Consider the following 26,691-nt stretch of genomic DNA (forward strand, 5'->3'; position numbering starts at 1 on the left):
ATAAATAAAAGAGAAAGTACAGAAAAGAACACTATTTCTTACCATTGTAAGAGTGAATGGATGGCTTTCCAGGGCAGACACTCTTGGACAGTGGAGAATAACATACTGAAATAAAGTGGTAGAAAGGATACATTGAAAACATTCCGTGACAGGCTAGTACTTATAAAGTAATAGCCATCCCTACAGATAATGTTACATGAAAGCCAAGTGGTTTCTCAGGGCCACATTAACTCACCTGACCAGGCCTTGCTTCAAAGTCATCTTTCACCATCCTGACTTCAAGGACATTGGAGGGGTGGCTTATTACTGAGGTGATTGTGACTGGTTTGTTGCTGCGGATGTAGCGGTACAGCCGCTCCACACAGTACAGGCACAGAGGTCCAGAAATCCAGAACCAGGTCTAAGGGGGAACAAAAATATCATACCTCAAAGACTTTTAACTTTCTGTCTCCTGTTTTCAGAACTACATGAGTGCTTTCAGGATCTCACTTCACATCTAACATCCATGCCTCTCTCTACATGCAGAAACCCAAGAATGTTCTGAAGCCTTAATCAGTCTAACCAGCAGCATCACCCACAAGCACCAGCAATTTCAATCATAAAACTCATCAGAAAAAAAAAAGCTAATGATGTCATTTGCTACCATGTTATTATGGTTTGATGTAGTTAGATTGCAGCTGGTTTCAGCAATGAAAGAAACAGTACCTACACAGACCAGAGTACTATAAAATTGGTTAACATTTATGGAAAAATGTTGTCTGACTTCCAATATTATTTAACTATTACCTTCTTATAGTCACCTCAGATTCAAGTAGAAACCAAAGAAAGCTGCCTTGTGCTAAAGAAATTATGCTGATATTAAACTAGTGTAAAATCATAGATAACATAGAGAAACGGGCACTTCTGAATCACAATCCATTTGCTCCCAAGGAAGATGTGTATGCTAGACAGAAAATGCCCTGGAAATACCCATTTCTCTGCACTGATTATATGGGAAGTCCTGGGTACCTATTCCAGGTGGAGACATTTGCAGCTGCTCAGCTAAACCCCATCGTAAGAGTCAATTACCAATAGCTTATGGCAGACTTATCTACTAATTCCACATCTGCTCAGTCATTCAAGCTCTGGCACTGAAGTGCCCCTCAGCCCTCATCCATCTTCCCTCCCTTCCCGATTTCTGACATTACACATCAACATCTCTTGAAACTAGCAGAGCATTTACTTTCAATAAAAAAGACCTACAAGTTTTAGTAGCTCACAGCTTTTTTTTTTTTTTTTTTTTTACTTAAACTTGGTATCACAGTATTTCCAAATCCAAAAAAGTCCCAAACAGCGTTTCAAAGCTGCCAGGAGAACACTGAGTGGCCATTTCTTTCCATGACTCCTTTCCCACTAATGGCTCTAAAGCAGGCATATTAAGCCCTTAAGAAGGGCTCCTTGCTGCCCTGTGGGTCATATGGAGCCACTGATGCTTATAATTCAGGAGTATTACCACAACAAAATACCAATCCAAAGAGCTTTGTTGGAGAAATTCAATGTAGAATTAACTGTTTCTCATTAGGATTACATACTCCATAGAAAAATGGGTCCCCAGTGCAGCTAGTAAGGGGGACACATGTTCAACAGAAAACAACTATGATAATAACAAAGGGGAACTCCTGTGGGGTCTGTTATAGGAACATTTTGAATGATGGGCCTTGGACTCATGAACTCCATATTTGCAAGCTTCCTCAGGCTACTTGCCAACACAACCCAGCCCATCTTTTCTCAAAAGAAAAGAGAAAATTCTGGATGAAGAAAAGCTGCTGCCACAAAACATAAAGAATCAAAAGGAAAATGGAAAACTGAAAAAGAAAAGGCTTTTCGGTCCCCACTCTCATCATACTCATTTACCCATGCCACATATAAAACATGTCTGTCTGCAAATAACAGATTATAAAAGCCAAACCACAACCAACTGCAACGCAGAAATGAGTATTAGGACTTTCATCCACATGGTAAAAAAGAGAACAAATGGAGCTTGATTATTTCAATTAACCACTGCCACACAATGCTTACAAATGGACCTCATGACATGTTATATAAATGTTTGTTCTGAAATGTTATGCTGTAAAATCACATTTTTAGCAGGATCAATACATCCCTTATGGTGTTGTTCAAAAAAGAACATTACAACCAATCTCTTGACATTTTTCCACCCTCCCTGTTCCATGCACCACATTGTAATGCACTTCAGGGTTAAATACAGATTATTCCCCACCAAATCATTGAATGCTTCAAAAGGTTTTAATAATATTTTCCAGTATTAAAACATCTGGTCTGGAAAAGCAATAATTAGTGGTTATGGCTGACTGAAAGGCTTGGCATGGCTTTTAATACCTGAAATGTCGGACCATACAGACCTCTGGGAAGTGCGACTGGAACTTGGGTTCCTCGGAACAAACTCTCATAAAGCTATTTTGTACAAAGGGTTCTGGTACTGGTAGGTCCTCTGGGAAAGGCTCTGTAGTATAGTCAGGAAACAGCTCTTCAAAAGCCTTTGGCACAGTCAGATTCTGTCGGAGCGTTTTGTTAGGATTAAAGCAACCAGGAGGGTGTTCCTCTAAGTTGGTTTGATACTTGAGCACTCCCCTACAGGAAAATAAAAATAGTAAAGACACTGAAGTAACAGTAAATAACAAACAACTTATCTTCATTCAGAGAGGACTTCAGAAAGCAGTCACAAGCCTCATCTTCTGTTAGAAATTTTATTCTGTTTGCCTTCAGGACTTTCAATGAGATTGAAACTTTGCAACAAGAGAGCCTTCTGTCACTTGAGTCAAGGTTTAACTTTTCCAGCTCACTTGGCACTCCCCCACTGAACAGCCTCAAGCTTAATACTGCTTGAAATTGAGAAAATATTGTGGGGGCCTAAAAAAAAATAAATAATCACATTTCCAATTCAATCACACACAGGCTGTTTTCACTCATCCTCTCTACAGTCAGCAAGCCCTGTTTTTAAGGCAATCTTGTAGCAGTAGTGGTCTAAGTTGCCAAATCATAAACTGCAGAAATGTTCCCACTACTTGGTGTTTATCATGTTTGCATACAAATAGAAGGAAAAAAGAAAGTCCTACACGGTAGCCAAGGAACCTTCCTTGCAAATTATTTTATGAGGTCAATCCTTATTTTATTTTTCCTCAAGCTAAGTTAAATTTACAGTAAAATGAAGTGAGACCTTTGAAGCTGCAGTTAGAATCTCTGAAGAAAGAATTGGAAACCTCAGACACTCTGGGATATCTCAGCACATGAATGAATCACTGAAAACAGGGAAGAACAGATAATAGTTGTAATAAAATTCCTCAGAAGTACTACCTGTTTCCAAACCTATATTTGATGACAGTAAAAAGAAAAATATTAAAAAAAAAATGCTGAATAACACCTGTAGAGGATGGTGCTGGGTGGGAAATGAGGCATACTGAGAGCTAAGTCTTGAGTGCTCTGCCTTGAGTGCTAAGCCTTGTTATGAAGGCTGAGCTCAAGTATACAACCAAACATAAGGACAGGTGCTCCCCCCTCCTCTCCTCAATATACACACAGCAGCAGCAGCAGCAACAGAGCTTAACTCAAAAGAAAGAGAACTAGGACATCTGCAATATTCCCAACCTAAATGGACTCTGACAGGCTACTGGCAATCTTCCCTACAAAAATGCAGTCCTGACAGCTAGTAACAAGCTTCCTACATGGTCTAGTGAATCATGTCAGCTTGGAAGTTAAGCCTGTTCACTCTTAAATTCCATCTGACCCTGGGAGAATCATTTGGGAAGTGTCCTTGCAACTACACCCATGCTTCTGCCTGCATTTATTGTTCAATCATGCCTATCACTTGCATCTGGCATCACTGCCGGTCACCACATATTGGCAAAGTGACAGATACCCACAGCATTATGCTAGTTCCCTGCTCCATAAATATTATAGTGCCTCATGGATTTAGCTGGAAGTCAAAGCCTATGTAGTATTTTTCCTTGCATGCATGCCTGCCAGCAACTCCCACAGCTTCTCTCTTCTCAGCACATCCCCAAAGAGGATTGCCTTGAGAGTAGCTGCAAACATGAGCATCCCCTCCAGTGATCTCCAGTTTATTTAACTTATTATAAACATGCTAACTGAGAGGCAAACAGGGATCGCAAAGCTGCCTGTTAACAGCAGCTCAATAACTCCCATTTCTGAAGCTGCCAAGCCTTACACATCCAAGATCAGTGCCCAGAAAGGTTGAGTTCTGCACTGAACAAACAAACCACTAACATACAACAGATGAATGACATCACTTTATATATTGCTGAGAAGTGGTTGGTTATCTGAAGAAAGAACATATCTACAACATATGTAAGAACATATCTACAACAGTTTGAAACAAAACAAGAATCCAGCAATACTGTGAAAATACCCTTACTCCTAAGACACGTAAAACCTCAGTCAACCTGCCTGTGCAGCCATGGGAAATGCCTTGCTCTGTACAGTAAGTGGCTATGCATCTGCAAATCTCTAAGACATCTCACACAGGAATAATTTGGGCACCTAAGCATGGATATCTAAGCTTCCTTTATTCTCAAAAGAGATCATAGAATTGTTTAGATTGGAAAAGACCTCTAAGATCGTAAAGTCCAACCGTTAACCCAGCATTACCATGTTTGCCACTAAACCATGTCCCTGAGCAGCACATCTAGAAATCTCTTAAATACTCTCAGGGATGGTGACTTTATTGCTTCCCTGGACAGCTTGTTCCAGTGCCTGATAACCCTTTGGTGAAGAAATTTTACTTAATGTCAAGTCTAAATAACCCCTCATGCAACTTGGGCCATGTCTTATTGATCTTATCAATATCACTAACAGAGCCAGGAATCAATCCAGTTCACCTGAATAGATCTCTGAAACAGCAAATTACGTGAAGCATCCTTCAGGCTCCATTGGCTATATTTATCAGAACTCATTAGATCATAATGGGAAAGACACTGAGAAAACATGTAGACCTACATTTAGGCATCTTAAAGTTGAACTGACACCCACTCTCCATGACTCATTCCTCTCCCACTTCTGACACTCAGTTCTTTCAGATTTACACTGAATACCTTTGTAATTCAGTACTAAGGAGGCTGTGTACCAGAATAAGCCTGTTCAATGCTTGCTGTATTACTGCAGCCTTGGTCTGCAAACTTAGTAAATGGAACATGGTTAGGAAAACAATGGGCAAAGGACAACACCGTGAAGGAGATTAATTAAACTGGACATGAAAAGTACCCCTAAGGCAATCACTGGAACAGACTGCCTAGGGAGGTTAGAGGATCTCAGTCACCAGATGTTTTAAAGAATTTGACAAACACCTGTCAGGAATAATTTCAAAAAATTCATCCTGGCCTAGGATGGGGAGAACAGGTTAGATCCATCTTCCCCAGCTATAAACAAATGCTATGGCATTGGAAAAAAAAAACCAAAAACCAAAAACCAAAAAACAAAAAAAAAAAAAAAAACAAACAAAAAAAAAAAAAAAAAAAAAAAAAAAAAAAAACAAAAAAAAAAAAAACAAAAAAAAAAACAAAAAAAAAAAAAAAAAAAAAAAAAAAAAAAAAAAAAAAAAACAAAAACAACCCCCCAAAACAAACAATAACCCCAAAAAAAACCCAACAAACTCACTGAGAACTGGAATAGTGTCTAGAAGTTTCAATTGTTTTGAACTCATTATTTCTTTAACAGCATATTTTATTCAACAATGTATTCTTACCATGGTCTTGCTAGGCCTAATTGCCTTTCCAATTTTACTTTAAGCAGAAGGGCTCACTGTCACACACTCAAGCACCCTGTGTTTCAGTAGACATTTGATGACATGAAGAAACAAACACCTCATTCAAATACACCTTTCCTTCTCTACACTCTGCATCTACATCCACAAAGGAAACTTCAGAGATGTTAATGCAACAGATTTTCACAGAATCATAGAATAGTTTGGGTTAGAAGGAACTATTAAAGGTCACCTAGTCCAACCCCCAACCCACACAGACATAGGTTGTAACTTCTCGAAGATGCTTTACCTTGCAACAGAGCTCAGTTTGTTTGTGCCTGATATAGATCTGACCATCAGCTTCATGGCACATAAACACTGGTCTGATGTTTGCGAAAGGAAGAAAAACTAGGAAAATTTGTAATCAAAGAGAAAGAGGTAATCAAGGAGACGCCATTCCTTCCCTCTCCTTTGGAGTCAAAAAGGAAGGCAGAAAGGAAAATGCAAGGGAGGAGCAATTTTGCTTCATATTCTTGTCTCAGCTAACAGGTAAGAGAGGGCAGAAAAAGAAACTATGTTTTCTTGATTTCTCACTAAACATCAAGCAATGGAAATGGAAAAGGAATAATCTTGAAAGTAAAGAAGTTTGTGCTAGGTGGCTATAGCACACACAAATCTTCAAGCTACAGCCTGATCTTTATTTAATCACACAACAGAGGACAACGTCTTGTCCCAAAGTTGGCCCACTGTGCTCAAGCAAGATCGGGAAAGGCAGCAATCAAGAAAACTGCTCTTTCAGGTTGTGCTTCAGGAAAAGGAAGAGTATTTTCCATTTACTTACCCAGAAACATGCAGCATCAGCAGCATATAGAAGACAAAGAAAAGGTTGTGTGTATACCAGAAGATGTCATAGTTTGAAACCCTGAAAAGAATAAACCATGGTTCAACACTGTTTCAACTCAGATGAAATCACTGCTAATAAAAGCAGACCTGTGCACACAGGACACCATTATACACTGCACAGTTATGCAAAATAGTCAAAGCCCAGAATGTTTTCTTCCCACAGGCATACTGTACTTGCACACAATTAAGTGTTGAGAAGAACAAATGACTGACACAGAAGTAACAAGCTGAGAAGGAGAGGTAAGGGTGTAGAAGTACAGAGCCAGATGGAGAACTCTTCTGAAACTGGGAGACTCGACTGCTTTCACAGGTCCTAGTTAGTCTCCACGAGATCCTTATAGCTGGAATAGTTCTTCCACCTCCTGTCTCAAAACTCAACCTCCTTACAGTGAGTGTCACCTTGCATTCTCCCTGCCCCAATACAGTTTAATGTGTCACTAAGACTGCAGCACACATACAGGTAGCATGGACAGCAGCAGAAGGGCCAGCAGAAAGGATAAAAAGCTTGTGAGGGTATGGAGTGGAAGGAGATACAGGAAGAATAAGGCCTACAGCAAGGAGACAACAAGAGCACGGTAGGAGAATTTTCAGGGCAGGAAGCCACATACATTACTGCTCCAGGACTGATGGTCTTGGGAGGAATAAGAACATTATCATTGTCAGATCAGGAGAGGTGAAGGCGACTTCCTTTTATCAGTAATTTGTTAGGCAATATAAAAAGAACCCAGAGCAAAGAAAATGCCCATCTGGAACTGTTTTCTGTTAAGCTTGTTTGGGTTTTTTTGAGTAAAATAGTTACTAACAAAAAAAACAACCAAATGGCTAAGAAAATACATTACTTCACAGCACGCAAACATACCTCTCACACTACACAGAATGGTAGAAGAGTCCTTTCTAAAACCAAAGAACCTACTCCCATTCATAAACCAAAACAATTATTAAATAAAAAATATCTTTAGCTCTGAGAACATGGTTTAAGAAGCTATTCCTCTGACACAGCTAACCTCTTTTTTTTTTTTTTTTTCAGAGCTTTTTCCCTCCTATGGTCTTCTACAGAACCAGCTAACTGCTCTTCCTTCAATACAACTGAAATATATACTGCATTTGTTTCTGTTATTATATGACTTACTTGTTTTCTTCCTCAAGAGAGGAAAAATAACTTTGATAATCCAAGGTTTACCAAAACAAAATCCAAGCCAGCAAAATAACAAGGAAGGAAGCAAAGGAGGAAAAAGGAAGCAAAGGAATACAGCAACAGCAAGGGACTCTGAAATCCCCCCTCCACCCTGCCAGTCCGCACTCAGTCAGCACTATGTTAACACTTTTTCCTCCTTGAAGCTACTCAAGCCTTTTCTAACTCCCCACACCCTGGGAGTCATTTTCATGCAGTCACTCATCAGTATCTGTGAGGAGTTGTGGGAGTAATCATCAGTAAGAAGAAAATAAGAACAATGGTGTGCAGAGTGGAAGCACGATTGAAAGGCACAAAAAGAGTAAAACAGACCCTCTGTCTCAAAACAGATCATAGAATCCTAGAATGGGACCTTAAAGATGGCCTAAACCCCGATACCATGAGAAGGGACAAGGACAGGTCTTGGAGTTCTGGTTTAATTTGGTTTCATGCTATAATACTAAAAGCTGCACATTGAAATGTTTTATTGGCTCTTAAGCATCTTTTTCAGAATGCACCAATTTTTCAAAATTTCAGTGATGAAAAGTCAATCCCTGGACTGCTTTTGACATGTTGCTTTCAACAGCTAATTATTGCTACTGATTAAAATTACTGTACACTTCTTTCCTGAATACATCTAAATGTCAGCTTCCAGCTCGTTGAGCATTTTATTCTTCTTTCAGCACTCCTACAGATATCTCTACTATAAAATTCTAGTTCCTCACATGTATCAAGTTGCCCTAAATGTGAGCAGGCCCTCTGAACTTACCTCCTTAAATTATACGGATATGTAAATCCTTGAACCTCTTACCATGAAGCACTGTAATAATTATGTATTTCTTACTTGTATCCTTAAACTGTGTGTCTTACAGATAACTACATTAGTATTCCAATATAGTCAATAATCTTCCTATTGATACACATGAATTTTTACAGCTCTTCAGAACGTTTACTTTTTTTACCTTCTTAGGGCTTAAAATAGACATTATTCACAGAATGGATGTACTTCTTAGGAATGCAAAGTCCTGAAAATTTGAGGTAAGTTGAATATTTAATTTTGGTTAACCTACTTTAGAATTTTGCAGATGAAGACCTGAAAGAGTTAGTTTACTTAGAAATGTAAGAGGAATTTATCATGCTTTAGAGAGACACACTAAGCAGCACAGTTCTAGAAAATTATTTTTAATCCTGTTACAGACAATTTTGAAAAATATGCTGCAGTTTAGAAGATGAAATTGAAGACTAGAATATTTGGTTACAAAAATAGGTTGCACTGCAACACCTTATTTCTTAATGTTATTTTAAATACATAACTTCCAAATCTTAAATATCATTAATTTTAAAGTTGTCAGAAATGTCAACATTTATTGACAGGATTTATTGTGTTTTCTGATAATTTCATAACCCTACTGAAAACAACTACTGAACAAAAAAATGTTGGTCTAATTCTCAGGTATAGCATGGCAAAAATTTTGAAAATTTTTCAACTAATAATCACTTTATCATTTTAAAACATTAGCAGCTAATTCAGTCCTTCTAATACTTATCTCCACAGTTTACTGAAAAGTCAGGAAAACAGAGGCATACTCATGCACAGAACAAATTCAGGAAGAACATACAAAGGAAGAAATCACCAAGCAGGTCAGTGTGCAAGAGCAGATTAGGACTGAAATCCAAGACTATAACAGCCTCTGAAATACTTTTTAAAAAGCTCTGTTTCTGATAGACAGTGAACATCATATGGCACGTGAGAATCCACAGGGAAAGAGATTGAAAAGGGACATAGAAATGCATGCAGCAGCTTGTTTCCTTAGGAGAAAACACTATAATAAAGACAAGCTTGAGCTCTAAGCCTGAGGGAGAAGCCAGGATAAAATTTCCAAGTAAGAATTATTGCTAGGGTAACAGGAGATGCAGATTATCTCTACTAGGGCTTTGATTCTGCTGGCTAGATGGCAGAAAGCTGGGAAAATATTTGCACTTACAGTAACTGTGGAAGGAACTAAAAAACATGTAACTTCAAAAGATGTTGCATGAACCCCAAAAGTATTTCTAAGAATGTTTACAACTACATATATTTTTCTAAGTTTCCCAATCACTAATACCTGATGTTTTTCTACTTTAATTTGGCTTTGAAGAAGACAGGACTTTGTTCTGGCTTCATATTGCAGAGTAAAGTAATAATTTTATTTTTCCATCTTCCCAAAACTGTTGTTCTTTTGCAAGCAGAGCCATGTGTGGACCATGTAATGTGCAGCCATGTTATATCCACTGCAGCAGCCTAATCCTGCACATCTGTAGCCTGCAGTGCCTCAGAAACGTCTCAGCCCTGGAAGAAGCCTTGTCTACTGAAAATGCACACGTATTTGCTGAACTACTTTCTCAAATCACGGGATAACATTGCCAGGTAACGCACCTACTCAGGAAAGATAGATTAGTTCAACAAAGTTCATAACTACATATCTAATTCACATCAGTGGAGCATCATTAATGTTTGAAGATACATAATTAATATATCCTTCCATGTTTGCTGAACTGAGGTGATGCATTTACAGTGTGAATTCAACCTCTGTAAAAACGAAGGGGCTATTTTTACATGTTCAGTTGCAGAATTCAAGCCTTAAAAAGACTACAACACTGGGCTAGACCCCCCCAGGTACCAGTCACTCACAGGTACTATCATATGTGCTCATTAACATTGTTATAGAATGTCAATCCACCAGAGGACCAAGCCCCTAGAAAACCCAGCAGCTGCTCTGAGCCAATACTGCATTGCTGCTTGATATAATTCACGTTAAAAAGAATATATCTGACAACCAGAAGCAGAACTCTTAAAAGCAATGTTCTACTTCAGTAGCATAGTTTTGTGTTGGTTTGTTTCATTGCTGATAGTTTGGGGGTTTGGGTTGGGTTTGTTTTTTTTTTGTTTTGTTTTGGTTTTTTTTTTTTTTTTGTTTGGGTTTTATTACTTTTCTTGTTACAATTTATTGTCACAAATAATTGGTGAAAATAATTAAGATTACAATAAGATCTTATTTTTCTTCCACTGGACCTAATTTATGCACTGCACAGAACTTCCCATTTGCTGAGCTTACTGCCTCCCCTACAACCAGGAATATAAGAACTATTTAAATTTTTAAAGGTCTACATTTTTAACTCAGCACAATTATTAAACAGTACTTTTTCAGAAGGCAATTCAATCAGGTCTTGTAATTGTTTTCATACAAAATTTTACTGTAAACTAGGAAAAAAAAACAGACAAGAAAACTGGTATTTTTAACACTCTAGTCAGTAGAAGAATATGATTACAGAAATGACATTTTTTAGCATAACAATCATATTACATCTTACCTGATGGCATATGTGGAAGCTGTACACATTAGGAATAATACTAACACCATAATGACTCCAGTCAGACCTGGAACTAAAAAGGACATAACTTACATTTGAACTGTGAAGAGGTATCTTTGTCTACTATGAGCTTTTAAGTGGAATTAGACATACAAATCATGATCCAATCAAACTCCTGAATATACTTATCTCTTGAGGACAACTCATGCATCAAACCAGATAGGAAAGAAGAGTTCTTATGTAATTTCCCACCTTCCTTTTCCCTTTTCCCAAAATTCCTTTTTCCCTTCCTTCCCCCTTTTCCCTATTCCCAAAAAATACCTTTTTCCTTGCATTTCACCATGCATCACAATTTTCTATTTGCCTTTGCTCCTGTCATCTTTTGATTGTGACATCTGTGTCTAAGCAGGTAACTAAGAACAAACACTGTTTATGTGCAAGACTGACTGTACAAGCTTCTGTCTTTTTTTTATTCCAAACACTACACTCTGTTGATCATGACAATTAAAAACCTGTACAGGGACAGAATTTCAAGCAAATCAATTTCTGTGCAAGCTGTCACTACAATTTTTTGCCAGCCCATTTCATTCTGGAATGGGGAAGAGCCTGAAATTACCCTCCATGGCATTGTATCATGCTTGAAATTGTTGCCCATAGAGCAAGGTCTGTGAGAGTGATCTGCAGACACCACTTGGGAAGGAAAGGTTAAAAATATTAACGATTTGACTCATCTGCTCAAATGAAGACTTGTATCAGAATTAGTTTATCCTCAGGTCTTTTTTAAGTTGAAGGAGAGATAATCTCAAATCTTACCTTTCAGCACAAATAGTACATGTTAATTACCAGTCGTTAGGACAGGGAGTGAACAGAGTAATTTTAAATTTAGGATAACTCTGACCTCAATTTCTGTCAGTTCACTTTCTCCCTTCCTCTTCTCTCAACTGATCTAAACCTTTCCTAGGGTTTTTGGGAAACACTGGCGCACCAGCTGCTAAATCCAGCACACCTATTGGGATTGACAAACCTAAAACCATTGCTGTCTGTTCATAGATTTGATTTGACTGTGCCCTAAATGCTACCAAGTCAGGATTTTTATGTTTGATCCAAATAAGGGAGAAAGTCTGATGGCATCAGGAAGGAACTTTATCTGCTTATGAAGCACTACAGCTCAGACTGGTGCCTGCCCCTACATACCCAAACATTGCTCACTTCTCAATTCCTGCATCAAAAATGTCTTCATATATTTATTCTGTATGAGTGCTGAAGCCTGATTCCCATGTAACAGTTTAGATTGCTCAGAAACCCAACCAGCCTTTAAATAAACCAGCTGAAGCAAAAAGACTGGTTTTCTGTTCTGTCTCTTTTTCTAGAAATTGGATCATTTAGGAATTTGGTTTTAATATTAGAGAGAATCTCTGTTTGAAACGAATGGATTTCTGCTGACTCATCTGTACAACAACAGATTTGAAAATGCTGCTCATCGTACTACTGGGTTTATGTAATTCCTGCCCTGTCTCCTGACTACTGGATAACCAAATCCAGATTATATTAACACAAATAACACAACTCCAGATAGCTGAGATACAATAAATGGAGCATGCCAATACAGGACCAAAATAAGTTTTGTCTGCAGAGCGATGATAAACAGCAAACTTTTCTCATTCAGTTTTGTGGGACTTACCAGTTGCAAAAAGTAGTTTCCTCGGGTCCTGAAAAAGAGACAAGCAAAAACAAATAAAATCAACATATGGTATTTTATATCTATAATGCAAATAATTTTACAATAATAAGTAGCCCATGAAGCTCACACATTTTAAGACATATGCAGTCCCTAAATCTGGAAGTGGAAATGAATTTGGTATTTGGTAACAGTTTACATTAACTGCAATTCAACAAAAACTAAACCTTTGCATTCCCCCAGCAAATTTAATTTTGATCTATAATCTGGATTCAGATAATTTTACATATAATTGATTTTTGAAAGCGTAATTTTACTCAGTTATCTCATCCCTTTGGGAGGACAGAGTGGAGCAGAAAAGGGAAAGGTTTTGAATTTAAATGTAAGACAAGAGGCAAGCATTTTACTGCCAGCTACATCGCCAAGACATTTGCAGTGGACCCTAGTGAAGTAAGACTGAACACAAAGGATCTGACAGATGTTCCTGTGCCCTTCACCACATGTGAAAGGAAGAGGGGATATTTCAACATCAGGGTAACTGCCTCACTTCCCCTGATCCTATACTTTAAGAGGTTTTGTCTTCACTGCTTGGAGAACTTTTTTATTTAAACTTGCAGTAAAATGTAGCGAGGGGAGGTGAGATGTTTTTATACAGGACAGAAAAAATGAAGTGACCCTCTTTCTGACCTTGTCTGCATCCAGATGTGTGTACCCAGGCAGAGAAGATGAGAGCAGCATCCAGACTTTCCACCACAGTTTAAAAAGGGATATAAGTGGGATTCAAATACAAAGGTGCAAGAGCTACTAAAGTACCTAAAATTCAGGAGTTTTGATCCTAGAGTTCTTAAAAAACTTGCTATTGTCTCCATTTTCTATTGCTGCTTAGTAGAGGCTTAGAATTCTGGCATGTTCTTGCCTGAGGCAAGCTCCTGCTGATGTTCCCGATGAAGGGAAGTCTATCAGACCATTCCTAACACTCCTAAGCAGACACACAGTTCAACCCAGAAGCTCAGCACAATAGTTGGTGTTGGCATGTCTATCTGCCATTGAATAGCTCTGTGATTAGATCATTCACCCAGGGAGTGGAAGACCTTGGTTGCTGGTCCTTAGGAGCCTGGACTGAGTCAAGCGCTCTTTTTCCAGGAAATGATGCAGCTGGGATAGGGTCATTCTAAGTATTTCCTAATGAAACTGGAAGAAAAGAAATGCAGACCAGAGACTAGAATGAACACAAACAAGAGAGAATTTGACTGCAGCCCAAGAAGAAAGGGTGATGGACTCTGGTCTTGCTTCTAAAATCTGCAAATATCTCTCCATTGCCAAATACACAAGTAAGCACCTGGCCAAGGGACTAAGAATCTGATATTCCTGCAAGACATCTGCACCACAGTCAGACAAGACACACAAATCAAGTATTTCGCAAGCAGAAATCAGTTCATGTAGATAACTAACTCCATTCTTAGCATATATACTCATACATGCATTCACTGCAGCTGAAAAATGCAAAATCAGTTTCAAATCTCACTGTATTCTGAAGAGTGGAAATGCAGAACAAATTTGCCCAAAAAGCAGCAGAAATGTCTTAACCAGGCCCACCCAAGGAACAGAGAGAAGTAGAAGAGAAGAAAGAGAATAAGGTGCAAGGTGAGAAGTTTAGATGATTGCATTGTCCATCTAATAATCAAACAGGACTGAACCTTTAATACACGCTTTGTCCAGACCAAGAAATAAAATCCACAGGAATCCACACAATGGTGAGTTTTCAGTGCACGAAACAGGACCACTGCACTATATGTATCACACAATGGCCTTGAATATGCAAATATTCATATAGTTAAATGATATGCTTAAAACCAAAATATGAAAGGAAAACTGGCTCACCTCACCACGATAGTTTGCTGCATTTAGGGTCACAAATTCTTCACTGTAGTTCTCAGAGAAGTTAAGAGCATTCACCAGATGAGCAGCAACATGTAAGACTAAAAAAAAAACCAAAAAACTGAGTAAATCTGTAAACAAGTGCTGGATGTTCCCTGTAGCCACCCAGATGCCAAGATATAATCACATCATCTGCATGAAATATACCAGGGACTAAGGAATTCTTAATTATTCTTCAAGAGTAAATCAGCTTATAAATACTAATGACAGAAGGCTGTATGTATTTTAGGATTTTTTTTTTTAAGACTACAGCGATGATTTCTGTACTGCAATGCTTCAGCTGAGACACAACATTCAAAGGTGTCCAGCCAAAAATATTTCCTCTTCACCAAACTGGGCAGCTGTCTCCACTGCTCCCTCCTCTCCAGGTAAGCTTGTAGTACCCTGCTATTTCATTCAAATTCCTTAGGCACAATGAGGGTTCATTTGTAAGGGCAGATTTTGACCTGATCTCACATACCTGTCTTCTAAGAAACTGGCATTTTAAGGAAAGGCTTGACATTAGAATGTATGCCCATGTGTTTAAAGCAAAAAATGAACCTAAACCCACACACATTCGAGAAAGCATTTACAATTTAAGACAAGCAAGCACAGAGCAAGACTACCCCCAAATGTACTGCAGCAGAAAAACCACAAAGTACTGCTTCCAAAACATGCTGCTGCTCACCACAGTAAGATCTCACCTGAAAAGATGCATATTGTAACACCACATGTCACATGGAAAGTTTTACTTTTATCTAGCAGCCTTCTGGTTTTCTTGCTGGCAACCTAGTAAGAGAAGAATTCAAGCAATCTCTTCCAAAACAAAGCAAAGAACAAAATACTAACAGCAACTGTGGTGATATAATAGCAACTTCAGTTAAGCTTAACATCTTTGCAATCTTAGTATCTAAATTTAAAAACTACTGGATTAGGCCAAGGAGACAATTTTGAGGACTTAATGAAGACATTACACAGATCTCAAGAGTACATAATGTACCTCCTGGCCCTAATATTTAGAAATCCCAACATTACTTGTGAAAGCATCACCGACTCTTTTATAAGCAAGATCAAAAGGAACGGTGTATTTGCATACATATGTGCATCTATAGGTATCAAACCTTATAGGTATTGTTACATGATTAACAGAACTCACAGGTTCAATTTGCAACCATCTAGCAAACACAAATGTTCCTCAAAAGCATTATTTATATTTCTGTAAAAGCAACTGGCTAATCACAAAGAAGCTAAACATTGTTTCTCCCATGAAAACAAATTTATCAAGTTGGGTATTTTTACAGAACATTCTATCACCTCCAGTAGGACACTTGTGGTCATGCAGAGACAGAGTTGGGTTTACTTTGTTGAATTCTATCAGGAAGCACTTGAGAGGACACATATATCTCTAATATAAGAGTTTAGAAAGACAGAGGAGAATTCGTCTGACTACAGCTCCACAGCAACTCCTCATCTTTCAAAAATGCATTGAAGAAACCACCCTCTAAACAGGTCAAATCAAACCAGACAGAACCTGTCTTCAAATGAGTCATGAATCTAGGCTAAAAGTCTGATATTTGCACCATGCAAGCACATACTGTAGAACAAACAGGGATGTAAGAGATTCTTTTTCTATTGTTTTTATACCAAACAGAGACCAGGGCCCTCTTCTCAAGCACTGCATTCCGAGGACAGCACTCACCTTCTGGGATCCCCGCAGGAAGGCCAAGAGAACACGGCACATCGGGAGCAGGACCAGGCAGCAGTTGAGATTGAGGACAGATGCCGAAGCTCTGCTAACACACAATCCTAGCTGAACAAACATTGCAAGAGTTAGATTATGGGGAGAAAGGAATGGTATGTGTGTCAGTCTTGTCTCTCTTTTTCTCTGCTGCAAAACCAAATGGTTCCCATGTCCTCTGACTCATCAGAATAGTGGAGTTTCATGATGTGCTGCAGAAACCATGGCACACACAGCATGCTATCTTGTCCTCACAGGGAAGGAAAAAGCTCTCGTCTTTGCATCAAGAAGTTATTAAAAATTAATTTTGTCAACAATAAATGACAACTCTCTACTGGAAGATCTAATATCCTCATCAGTGCTCAAAGTCACACGGAACAAAACATTTGAGACAAGAGTAAGCGTCCACTGAGAAATGACCTGAAAGCTTCAACAGATATAACTAAACAAAAAAGTGATAAATACTATGATGACACTAGATAGCCACTTGAGTGTAATGATTTTTGTTAAGCCACAAAAAGATGTGAAAAAATATTGATTCAGTCAAACTGAAATGGCCATAGTGTTTCAAGGACTGTTATAGAATTGCCACAAAACCCCTCATCCATTCACATTATGCAATGCCATATTTGGACATAAAGAAAGTAGGTTTTCTTCAATTTAACTGCTCAGTAGCTGGGAACTGTAATGAAATCTAATTTCACTAATGCTTTCACTGATATATTTGGAACTTACATAATTAGAACAAAAACACTTGTCAAATAAATGAACAAAGCACACATTCATGTCATAAACCTGTATTTTTAATCTTATTATATTATCTCATTCATTTATGATTTTAAAAAGTTAGCAAAATGCCATTGTTCTCCTAGTTATTAGGTTGAATTAACATTTTACTAGCTTATATAAAAGATGCTTTTTGACTGTCAACAGATTTCTGGAAGGATATTTCTTACACTGTTCTCAAAACCCCAAGTATTACAACTCCTGAATAAATTAGTAAAAAAGTATTATAATATTAAAGATAACTCAAGTGCTGCAGGACCATGTGAATAAGTTGAACAGGTACAAATTATCTAGTAATAATTACTTAAGGTTTATTACCTTTTCAAAATTAAATTCTATGTAAAAAAATGAGCATGTTTTACTTTCACTGACAAAAGACATAATCTGTGCAACATCTACTATGTTCTTATCTTTGTTATCAAGAAGAAACAAAATATACAGACCTATGTTTGTGTCTCAGAAATGGATGAATATATAAGCTATTAAAAACAAACAGAATAATTGCACTTCAGAATCTCTTGCAAGATCTCATGCACAACAGCACAAAAGAGTTTCTAAATACCAGTACCATAAAGCATTACAACTTCCTGCTCTCACAGTTAGCAACATCCATGTACCTCACCTGCTCTGCAGCACACCTGGGCACAGCACAAGGAGGCAAACATATCAATCTACCTGAAGAACCAAGCTCTGTACCTAAATCCTTTTTCTCTTCCAGCTACTTTACATTATTTAGTTAGACCTGAGTGCTAAGGACCTCCTCAGCAGACCCTACCAGCTTCCACAGAACAGAACAGTCACAAGGGCACCCTCTCTCAAAAGCTGCCCATGAGAAGTAGGAGCAATTACCCCACAAAATGTGCTCTACCTTGTTCTCTACTATGTAAATGTGGGATCTCCAGTAAAAAAATCCCCGGAACAGATCATCTCCAACCTACTGAATGATAGAAAATAAGACTAAAATGAGCCATGTCACTTAGTTCTTTCCCACTCTCCAGATGTCCTCCACTATTTCTTCCAATGTACTGTTAGTCGCCTTTTTCCTTACATAAAACCTCCCTTGCTTCTATTTCATCTGTTGCTTCACTCTCTGATCACTTGCGCAATGAGAATTTTTTTTTTCTTGCTAGTCCTTCCTCATAAGCCATGTTTTTCAGACTTTAGGCCATCCTCTCCTCCCCAGTCTGGACTCTCCCAACTGGAAATGACCCTTGAACAGACTGGACTTAATGAAAAGAAAAATGTCTCTATAATGCACTGTTTGCATATACTACACTGTTTCTATTCTCATTAAATCCTCTAAAGAGAAGCTGAAAATGAGCTATACACCTCATTGAAGCAATAATTTCAGAAACATATCAGAATTTTTATTGGGGCTTACTGATGTGCTAAAATATTGCAGTGATTAAATTGGCATGACTTGAAAAACTCAAAAATTATGTAGAAGTAATGTTATGCAAACTCCAGAATGAAACTGAACCATTTTTGTAGCTGTTGACTAATACCCAAAATCTAAAAAAGTTGCAATACCATTAATAAGCAGTTTGAAAATTTTAATAACTTCTGTTATATGACCTATATGATACATCACTAGTTTCTCAAGAATTCATGTTATCTTTGAGTTTAAACATAAACTAGGCATTACATCAGTTATCCAAGACTTCCTTTACCAAGCACAACAATTTTTCTTACAAAGCTTCAACAAAACAATAGTTTGGTCTAGAAGAGAGTCAGTTCTACACTGTATAGTGTTAAATAAATTAAATAACTCCTGTAGGAGTTCAAGAAGCACATGGAGATAGGGCACATTCTTGGGATGTCTTGCTTAGGACCAGGAGCTGGACTGACAGGTCCCTTCCAGCTCCGCATAGTCTGTGATTCTATGTAAAATGCCAAACAATTTAACAAGTATGAATCACAAATGATATTCAGAAAAGGCTATCCTACTAACCTTCCTTTGTTTTTCTCCACTATTTAATAAAGAGCAAATATTCATTCATAATGCAATTACTATGGAAGGATGTCCTTACATTCAATATAATTCAATGCTATCAACACCTGTACATACAAGAAAAAAAAAAAAAAGAAAAGAAAAAAAAGAAAAGAGAGACCAGCAAACAACTATTATTGCATTTTCAAGGAAGTGTGATTCAAATATTAAAATATTGTTACCAATGGTTCATGTAAGGTTTTATTCTGAAGAAATAAAGTTCAGCAATATTTCCTGCAACAAGCCCATGACTGATTTGCAAACAATGGGAAATACATTTAGAAATTCTTAGAATCAAAATTCAGGCAAGAAGAAAAAGAGTTCAAGTTTGCTCTTGATATATAGCCAAAAGCTAAAAATATTACCATGAAACTAATTTTTTCCAAATGGTTTCCAAGAGATCTCTTTCTTAACTTCCTTTGCATTGCCTGGGAGGCATAGTAACAAATTAACACAGTACATTGTTGGATTTTTAAACAATAGAAGAATAAAGGATGATTTTTGCTCCAAGGCAACTCACTGGGTCTAGAAGGGAATATATACCCTTATTAAGTAGTTAAGAAATGAGAAAAATATAATCCTATTTTCTTCCTGAAGTTTTTACTGTCTTAAAAACAAAAGGTTATTGCATGTTACTAGCATGTGAAATTTCTACAGGATCAATAATTAAAAAAAAAAAAAAAAAAAAAAAAAAAAACACGCACACAAAATCTCTGTTGGACACTGTTTTATCCAGCTTTGATTATACTACATCCAAGCATTTGACCACCTCCTTCCATAATCTGCCTATCTCGTACAACATATACTGGTATCTGATTTCATGGAGCAGAAAAGAAACATACTCAAATTTACAGACTAAGTCTGTGGCAAAAATAGTAGGGAACTGGGCCATCCACAAACTCAAATCCCAAGAACTAGGTTAGATTTTTCCACCAGACAAGTGTAAAGGAATTGCCACCTTCTCCAAAGCAGCATAAAAGAACTCCAGAATGTAAATTCTCCAGTTATCCCTGTTTGATGTACAGTCCACAGAAATCCAGATCAACTCCTGGCTGTGCTCATACAACATACAAAGTAGGACAGAGAAGTGAAGAATCAGTTCTCATTTTATCTTGCTGTCAGCAAGACTGAAAATGAGAAAATGAGCTTTCTCTGTTAGGAAAAGGAGCTTTCTCTGTTAGGCAAACAATTTCAGTATTAAACTGAGGGCTGAAGTACCTTACTGTGTACCCCAGAATTCATCAGAGTTCACATTTATAAATACAGATATGAATGTTACCTGCAACTGCTGTGCACAGAGATCTGATATTTTATACATTGTTGCAAAATGAAGATTTCAACGTTAGAATAATGCAAACCCTTCCACACCTGAGAGTGATGTGATTCTGTTTCTCAAGACTTCACCACCTACAAGCAACAACCCTAAACAGGTCATGGTGCAATAGAGACACCACACTTGATGTTGTCTTTTAGAGCTTTTCTTTAAAATTTTTCAATCTTTGGTTCAAGGCACCTTGAAAGGTTCTGGAAAGACTCACAAGCCACATGCTGCTCTGTAGACACAGGTCACAGACCACCTTCCCAGATCAGTACTGGAGCAGCTAAAGTTAGTTATTTTCCTAGGTGGAACAAGCTGTGCTACACAACATGACTCCTTTTGACCCAGCTTCCTTTTCTTCATAGAGCACTCCTTCTCTTGAGTAACAGAGCACTGATAACCTAAGATGAAGGATAGAACTGAACTGTATGCACAGGAATTTTCCCCCTTAGGTCTGTCAAATCTGGCTGGCGATCTAGCAACAAAAATGAAGCAGTTGAAAAGAATGACATTGTGAGGGTAGGGGAAACCTACCAGAACACTGAAAAGTGAAAACTTCTACGAAAGTTTGACTTGGTTTTGCGCCTGAAGAAGGAAGGTTTCAAAGTAAATCCCAACCTCATGTACTGCAACCCTTTAAAAATTATTTTAAGTGGTGCAATATTTTTTAATTTGTATAGGGTATCTTCCCTGCACTGCTGTGAATCAGTATTCTCCCTGTTCACTTGTAACTCATCACACAAGCATTCTTTGAAGGTTTTCCAATCTCTTCTTGTCTACAAGTTTAGGTCATGTTCCCATTTTATACACAGTTCCTTTGTGTAGGATGTACTCCTTCTGCTTAAATCAGTCATTCAAACTGAAGAAAACAACTAAGTTAATCTTGAGCGCAGTAATAGCTTCCAGCTTCTCTGATAATCTCCAAGCAAAGGATCAAGATACACAGCTCTCTCCAAAGCTAAGATGTGGGGGGCAAGCAGGTTCCAGTGTGGTTGCATAAGGATCAATGAAAGTGGAATTTGGTCTCAATTAGTGCAATCTCTGTCGTTATGATAAACTTGCAAGGAGAAACATAAAAGTTACTGGAACATATTCCAAGCAGTGAATAAAGGTGACAAATGCTATGCACAATACTACACAATAAAAAGGCAGCAACCGTACAGATAAAAAAGTGAGGCAGCACTTTTTCTTTTCAGCCCCATTTTCAGTCATTCAGTCTTCTCCCAAAGAGATCCTTCTGATAATGCATTTTCTTCACTTTGGTCTGAAACCCAGAAGCTTATCTCTTGCATTAACATTCGACTACATTACAGCTATTTGAGCAGGAAAAAGAAAGGGAATGGGGAGAGACCCTTCATGCCATGACAAAATGAGCTCAAAGTTCTTTCTGCTCACAGGGAACTCAAGCAACAGGAAAAAAGCATTTCATTCAATGCTGTTAAAGGAAGACTTGAGCTCTATAAGGCCAATACCAAATTTGTGGCTGACTCTTTTTGACCAGGCACAACCAAACTTGTTGGGCAAAAATACAGCCAAGCTAGACTGAAGAGAGAAATCCTGAAGTCGGTGAAGAAATCAGTCTGGACAATTTCACTGACTGAGTGGACCAAAATCTCCAACAACAAAGATTTTGGAGTCAAGTAATTTAAGACTCTCCCTTTCTGTAACTCATGCTTACTACACATTAGAGCACCTATCATGAACACAAAGATGACAATATTCCCTTCCTCTTTGACAAACTCTTTTATAAGAACTTCATGTCTGTTGGGGATTTGTTCATGGGCTTCACTTCCTTAAGCAATGTAAGACCACAAGTTAACACCTATGAAATCATTAAAAAATGAGGTTCTTTATCTGGTGAACTTTCACTGCAAGTATTATGTAATCACAGATTTATTCTGGTTGGAAGGGACCTCAGGATGTCTCTGCTCAAAGCCCCTGTTCTAAGCATGTTCAACACCGAACTCAGATAAAGTTTGCTCAGGGTTTTTTGCCCAATTAGGTTTTGAAAACTCCCAGGGATAGAGATTGCACAGTGAAGAGTTCATAGTCTCATCAACAGAAGTCAAACTGAGCGAAGCAGAGATGTTTGACACAAAATAACACTAAGTTTCCTGGTACATAAAAGATTGATCAACCTCCTACCACATTACTGTCTTCTACTTATCTGTTCTCTTGGCACTTCCAGCACACCACCATGCTCTTAGTGCCTTTTCACAGGTGCAGAATTAAGGATCAGGAAGATTGTTATTGAAAGATTGAATGAGAATTACGTACCTAAACAAATTTTAAATCCTGTCCTGAAGTATCTTGTTCAATATCACAGAGAATGCAATTGGAAAAGAATAAATCTGAGCCTCATTCTTCTGTAGACAGCTGAAAGGAAGTAAATTACTTCAGTGACCACAGAACAAAAGACCAACCACATTCTTTCTCTTTCTTCACATCAGAAAGAGATGGCATAAAAACATGGCATAGTTGAATATACTCAAAATATTCAGTCCAAGATCTCATTCCGTATCACACACTGATTTCCTCCAGCAACTCTTCTTGTTCTTCATTCTATTGCTTGGTAAACAACAAAATTACCTGTGGTAAATCTCTCCGTGCTGCAAGTGCAGAAGTTCCTAAGGTGATTATAGCCTATTGTAGCATATTATAAAAGAAAAAAAGCCAACTCCTCAGGAGATCTCACTGACAAAACCAAACTTTTTTTAATTCAGGAAGTGCCACTCCTTTTTGGCAACTTTGTTAGTTCTCTGCAAAAAGGAATCAGCTGTCACAGAAGTATCCATTAAAAAGTTCAATCTCTTCACACAAAAAATATCAACTGTTGAATTATAAATGAAGAATTTAATCTAAATCTCAAAATCTTCAAACACTAAGAAGTGGCACAGAGGCTCTGCAAACCACTCACCCATGCATAGAAGAGAGAGGAGACCAGTTAAATAGATGGGCCATGGGTCAGTGGCTATACAAACCAACAGAGAAAAAGAAGAAGGGCAAAAATCCCTGTGGAAGGCAACTGCAGCTGTAGTATTATTTATGCCATCTCCTGAAGAAACCAAATTGGGTTCAGTTTTCCCATCCCTTGCAAAATAATCTCTATGATTAATACACGTACTCAGATATAATGAAGAGAAGGGAGAAAGCTAACTTTGGGATCTACTGAAGATATTTAGATGAGCTATAAAAAGTGAATTGCAAGTACAATTAGTACTTTAAAATTTAGTATTTTCAAAATATTAAAATTAGTTTTATAACTTTGACCAAAAGTACCTTTAGACTTAGCTCTTCATTTTTAACCTTATTTTAGAAGTCCATAAATTCTGTGGTACTTTTTCCCACAGTGGCAGACACAATTATACAAACTTAAGAGCATGACCTCCTGGTCCTCATCTCCTGACCAAGACAAGGAATCTGTTGCCTGAGTCATCTCACAGGCTCTGAACACACACTAAGTTACTTTGCAAGTGTCTTGCATTTTGAAGTATAAGAAAACAAAAAAAAACTCCCAAACAGATGATGAGCTGGTATGAGGCATATGAGCAATCTGAATTGAGAGAAACTTGCTGACTGATACCAGCTGAAAATCTGGTCCAACACATTACCCTAGAACATTTGCTTTACAAACAGCCAACCCATTTGCTCCACCAAGAACAAACAGAGTTTTCAAATGGATACACTGGGCTGCAAAGCCACTAGAAATCAAGGTAAAATTAAACACTTTTTCGTGCTTTTTCTGTCAAGAAATCCTTCCTACCATGAAGGATTTAATTATTGTCATTCCCTTCTTTTTTGCACTATCTTCGCTAAGATTCATTCTTGAACATATCTGAAACAAACATAAGAAGGAAAAAAAAAGAAGAAAATTGTATCAACTCAACTTATTTCCAAGCAAGATCACAAAACTTTATGGTACTTTATGGTCCAGTTATGACAATATCAGCCACGTGAAACAATATACCCTGGATTTACCAAAAATAAACCCCAGAAGCTCTACAGCAGATTAGGATGTGCATCATCTATGTTTAATCCCATGTCAACTTTCCACTGAAATCCATTCCTGAGCATGACATAGTGTTACAAAGCATCATGTTATTCAGACACTTTTTACCGGATTGTCAAATTCTGAGCAACCCGTGGGCATTTTCCAGAAATATGTTAAACCTTAATTTATGCCTTTTTAAACAGAAGGTTTTTCTCAAATTACTACAATGGTAATTTCCCAAGGCAGGCTGGTATCTCATGTCTCCAAAGTATCTTTTTGGATTCATCTGTTGGTGGTGGCTGTTGCCCTTGCTAAACCAAAAAATCTGAATCTTCATTAAACCACCCAGAATCAAAGAACTTACTATTAGAAAACAAAACTAAAGTTATATGCATTATAGTGGATTTACACAGAGCAGAGTATCCATGAGAATGACAAAGACTGTAAAGAACTGAGACTTATTAAAAGAAGTCCCTCAGCAAGCATGTATATTACAATAACTGGATTGGAAAGAATTTGCCAACAAGAGTCCATAGCTTGCTAAATGTGCTGATGACGAAAAGTGGAGTTCCAGTCATTTGTTGAGCATGTCTGTGTTCCTGTAAACCTTGTATGCTGGTGCTGGGAACACTGTGAGGGGAGAAAGAAGGGGAAAGAATAGCTGTCCCACACTTGACTGGCTCTTTTTCTTCTCAACAGTGTTCATGTTCTACTCCTAAACAACTGTCAGAAGATCCCAGTAATTTCTTACCAGATCCTTTCCCACTTTGTAAAGTTAACAGGCAGTTTGTGTCATCTTTGATTAGCAAATACATTCTGCCCCTTATCCCATCCTCAAGCATCCTAAATTCCAGGGCAAAAAGTAATGTCCAGGTCACTCACCCCTAACATCTGATGCAAATAATAATATTGTAGCCCTTGATTATAAAGCAGGAAGGTTTTCCCGAAGAGCCATACATTGAGGGAGAGCCAGAAAAACTGAAATGAAACAGAAACAAGAGATTGTAAGTGAAAGTTACATGCGCAAACTTTTCGGTGTTCATTTCATTCATAAAAACTTATAGGTCTGTAGTTTCATAAACATTCATAAATGGAATGGAAAAGCAAACTTCATGCACATAGTATGCTTGAAAGTATTAAAAGGAAGTGGCCCTATGTGGGAAATTTTCACTTTCATTGAACTTCACAGAACTTTTTGCGTTTTACGACAACCAGCTCGTAAGCTGGTAAAGCACTCCCATACAAGACACTATGCCCAATCTTTAGCTGGATGTTGCATTTTAGAGACTCAGAGAATAAAAAACAACAACAAAGAAACAAAGGAAGGTAAAGAACTTGACCTCCAAGAAGCTGCATCTTCTCCCCCAAACTTTCCCAAAGAGAGCCTAACAAAGAGCAAGCACACGCACAGCGTGTGCGAGCCGGTCAGGGCACGGAGGCGGGCACTGTCCCGGGCCATGGCACCCGGGTGCATCCATCCCTGCCAGCCGCGCACCGGGACGCGCACGGAGCACATCGCGCCCACCCGTCCGAGCCGCGCCACCGGCACGGCGACCTGTCCCGCACGCCGGCACCCCGTCCCGCATGCCGGGACCCCTGCACCACTCCTGGACCCCAGCCCCGCGTCGGGATGAGGTGCTCCGGCTCCTCGACCCGCGGGGCAGCCCCTGGGCCGGCCCCCGCCGCCTGCCAGCACCCAGCGGCCCCTTCTGAGCCTCCTCCGCGGGTCAGCCCCGCCGAGGGGATTCCCCCGGGGCCGCCCCTACCAGGAAGAGGTGCTTGCTCCCCTCGTTGGCCAGCCAGCTCCTCCAGGACAGCGCCATGGTGCGGGACGCCCGCGGGGCAGCACCGAGGGTGGGGGGGCGCTGGGCGAGCCCTCCTTTTCAGCCGGGCCGAGCCGCCCTCCCCTCTCCCCACCCCTCACCCCCGCCCTGTCTTCCGGCCGCCGGGGCGTAGCGCTCCGGCCCGCCGCGTCGCCGTCCAGCCCCCGGCTCCGTCCCGCCGGCGCTGCCCCTTTGTCCGCGGCCCAGCGCCCCGGGACCCGCAGCGCCGCCGCCTGGGGCAGAGCGGAGCTCTCCGGAGGGCTGCATGCC

General features: G+C 38.8%; 1 protein-coding gene across 2 annotated transcripts in view; it reads right to left on the reverse strand.

The window, feature by feature from the left end:
* NOX4 (NADPH oxidase 4) overlaps nt 1–26,421 on the reverse strand; it is a 96,423-nt gene extending 70,002 nt beyond the window's left edge. For both annotated transcript variants that reach the window (XM_053935219.1, XM_053935218.1), the window contains exons 1-11: nt 26,365–26,421; nt 25,481–25,576; nt 16,475–16,585; nt 15,480–15,564; nt 14,740–14,837; nt 12,862–12,889; nt 11,181–11,253; nt 6,597–6,677; nt 2,403–2,631; nt 236–400; nt 43–105 (exon numbers count right to left, since the gene is read on the reverse strand). In XM_053935219.1, the coding sequence (XP_053791194.1) occupies nt 43–105; nt 236–400; nt 2,403–2,631; nt 6,597–6,677; nt 11,181–11,253; nt 12,862–12,889; nt 14,740–14,837; nt 15,480–15,564; nt 16,475–16,585; nt 25,481–25,576; nt 26,365–26,421 (1,086 nt within the window). The remainder of the gene's footprint in view (nt 1–42; nt 106–235; nt 401–2,402; nt 2,632–6,596; nt 6,678–11,180; nt 11,254–12,861; nt 12,890–14,739; nt 14,838–15,479; nt 15,565–16,474; nt 16,586–25,480; nt 25,577–26,364) is intronic.
* Between the last annotated feature and the right edge of the window lie 270 nt (nt 26,422–26,691).

This window comes from Vidua chalybeata, chromosome 2 (genome assembly GCF_026979565.1).
Source record: "Vidua chalybeata isolate OUT-0048 chromosome 2, bVidCha1 merged haplotype, whole genome shotgun sequence".
In the NCBI taxonomy this organism is placed as follows: Eukaryota; Metazoa; Chordata; class Aves; order Passeriformes; family Viduidae; genus Vidua; species Vidua chalybeata.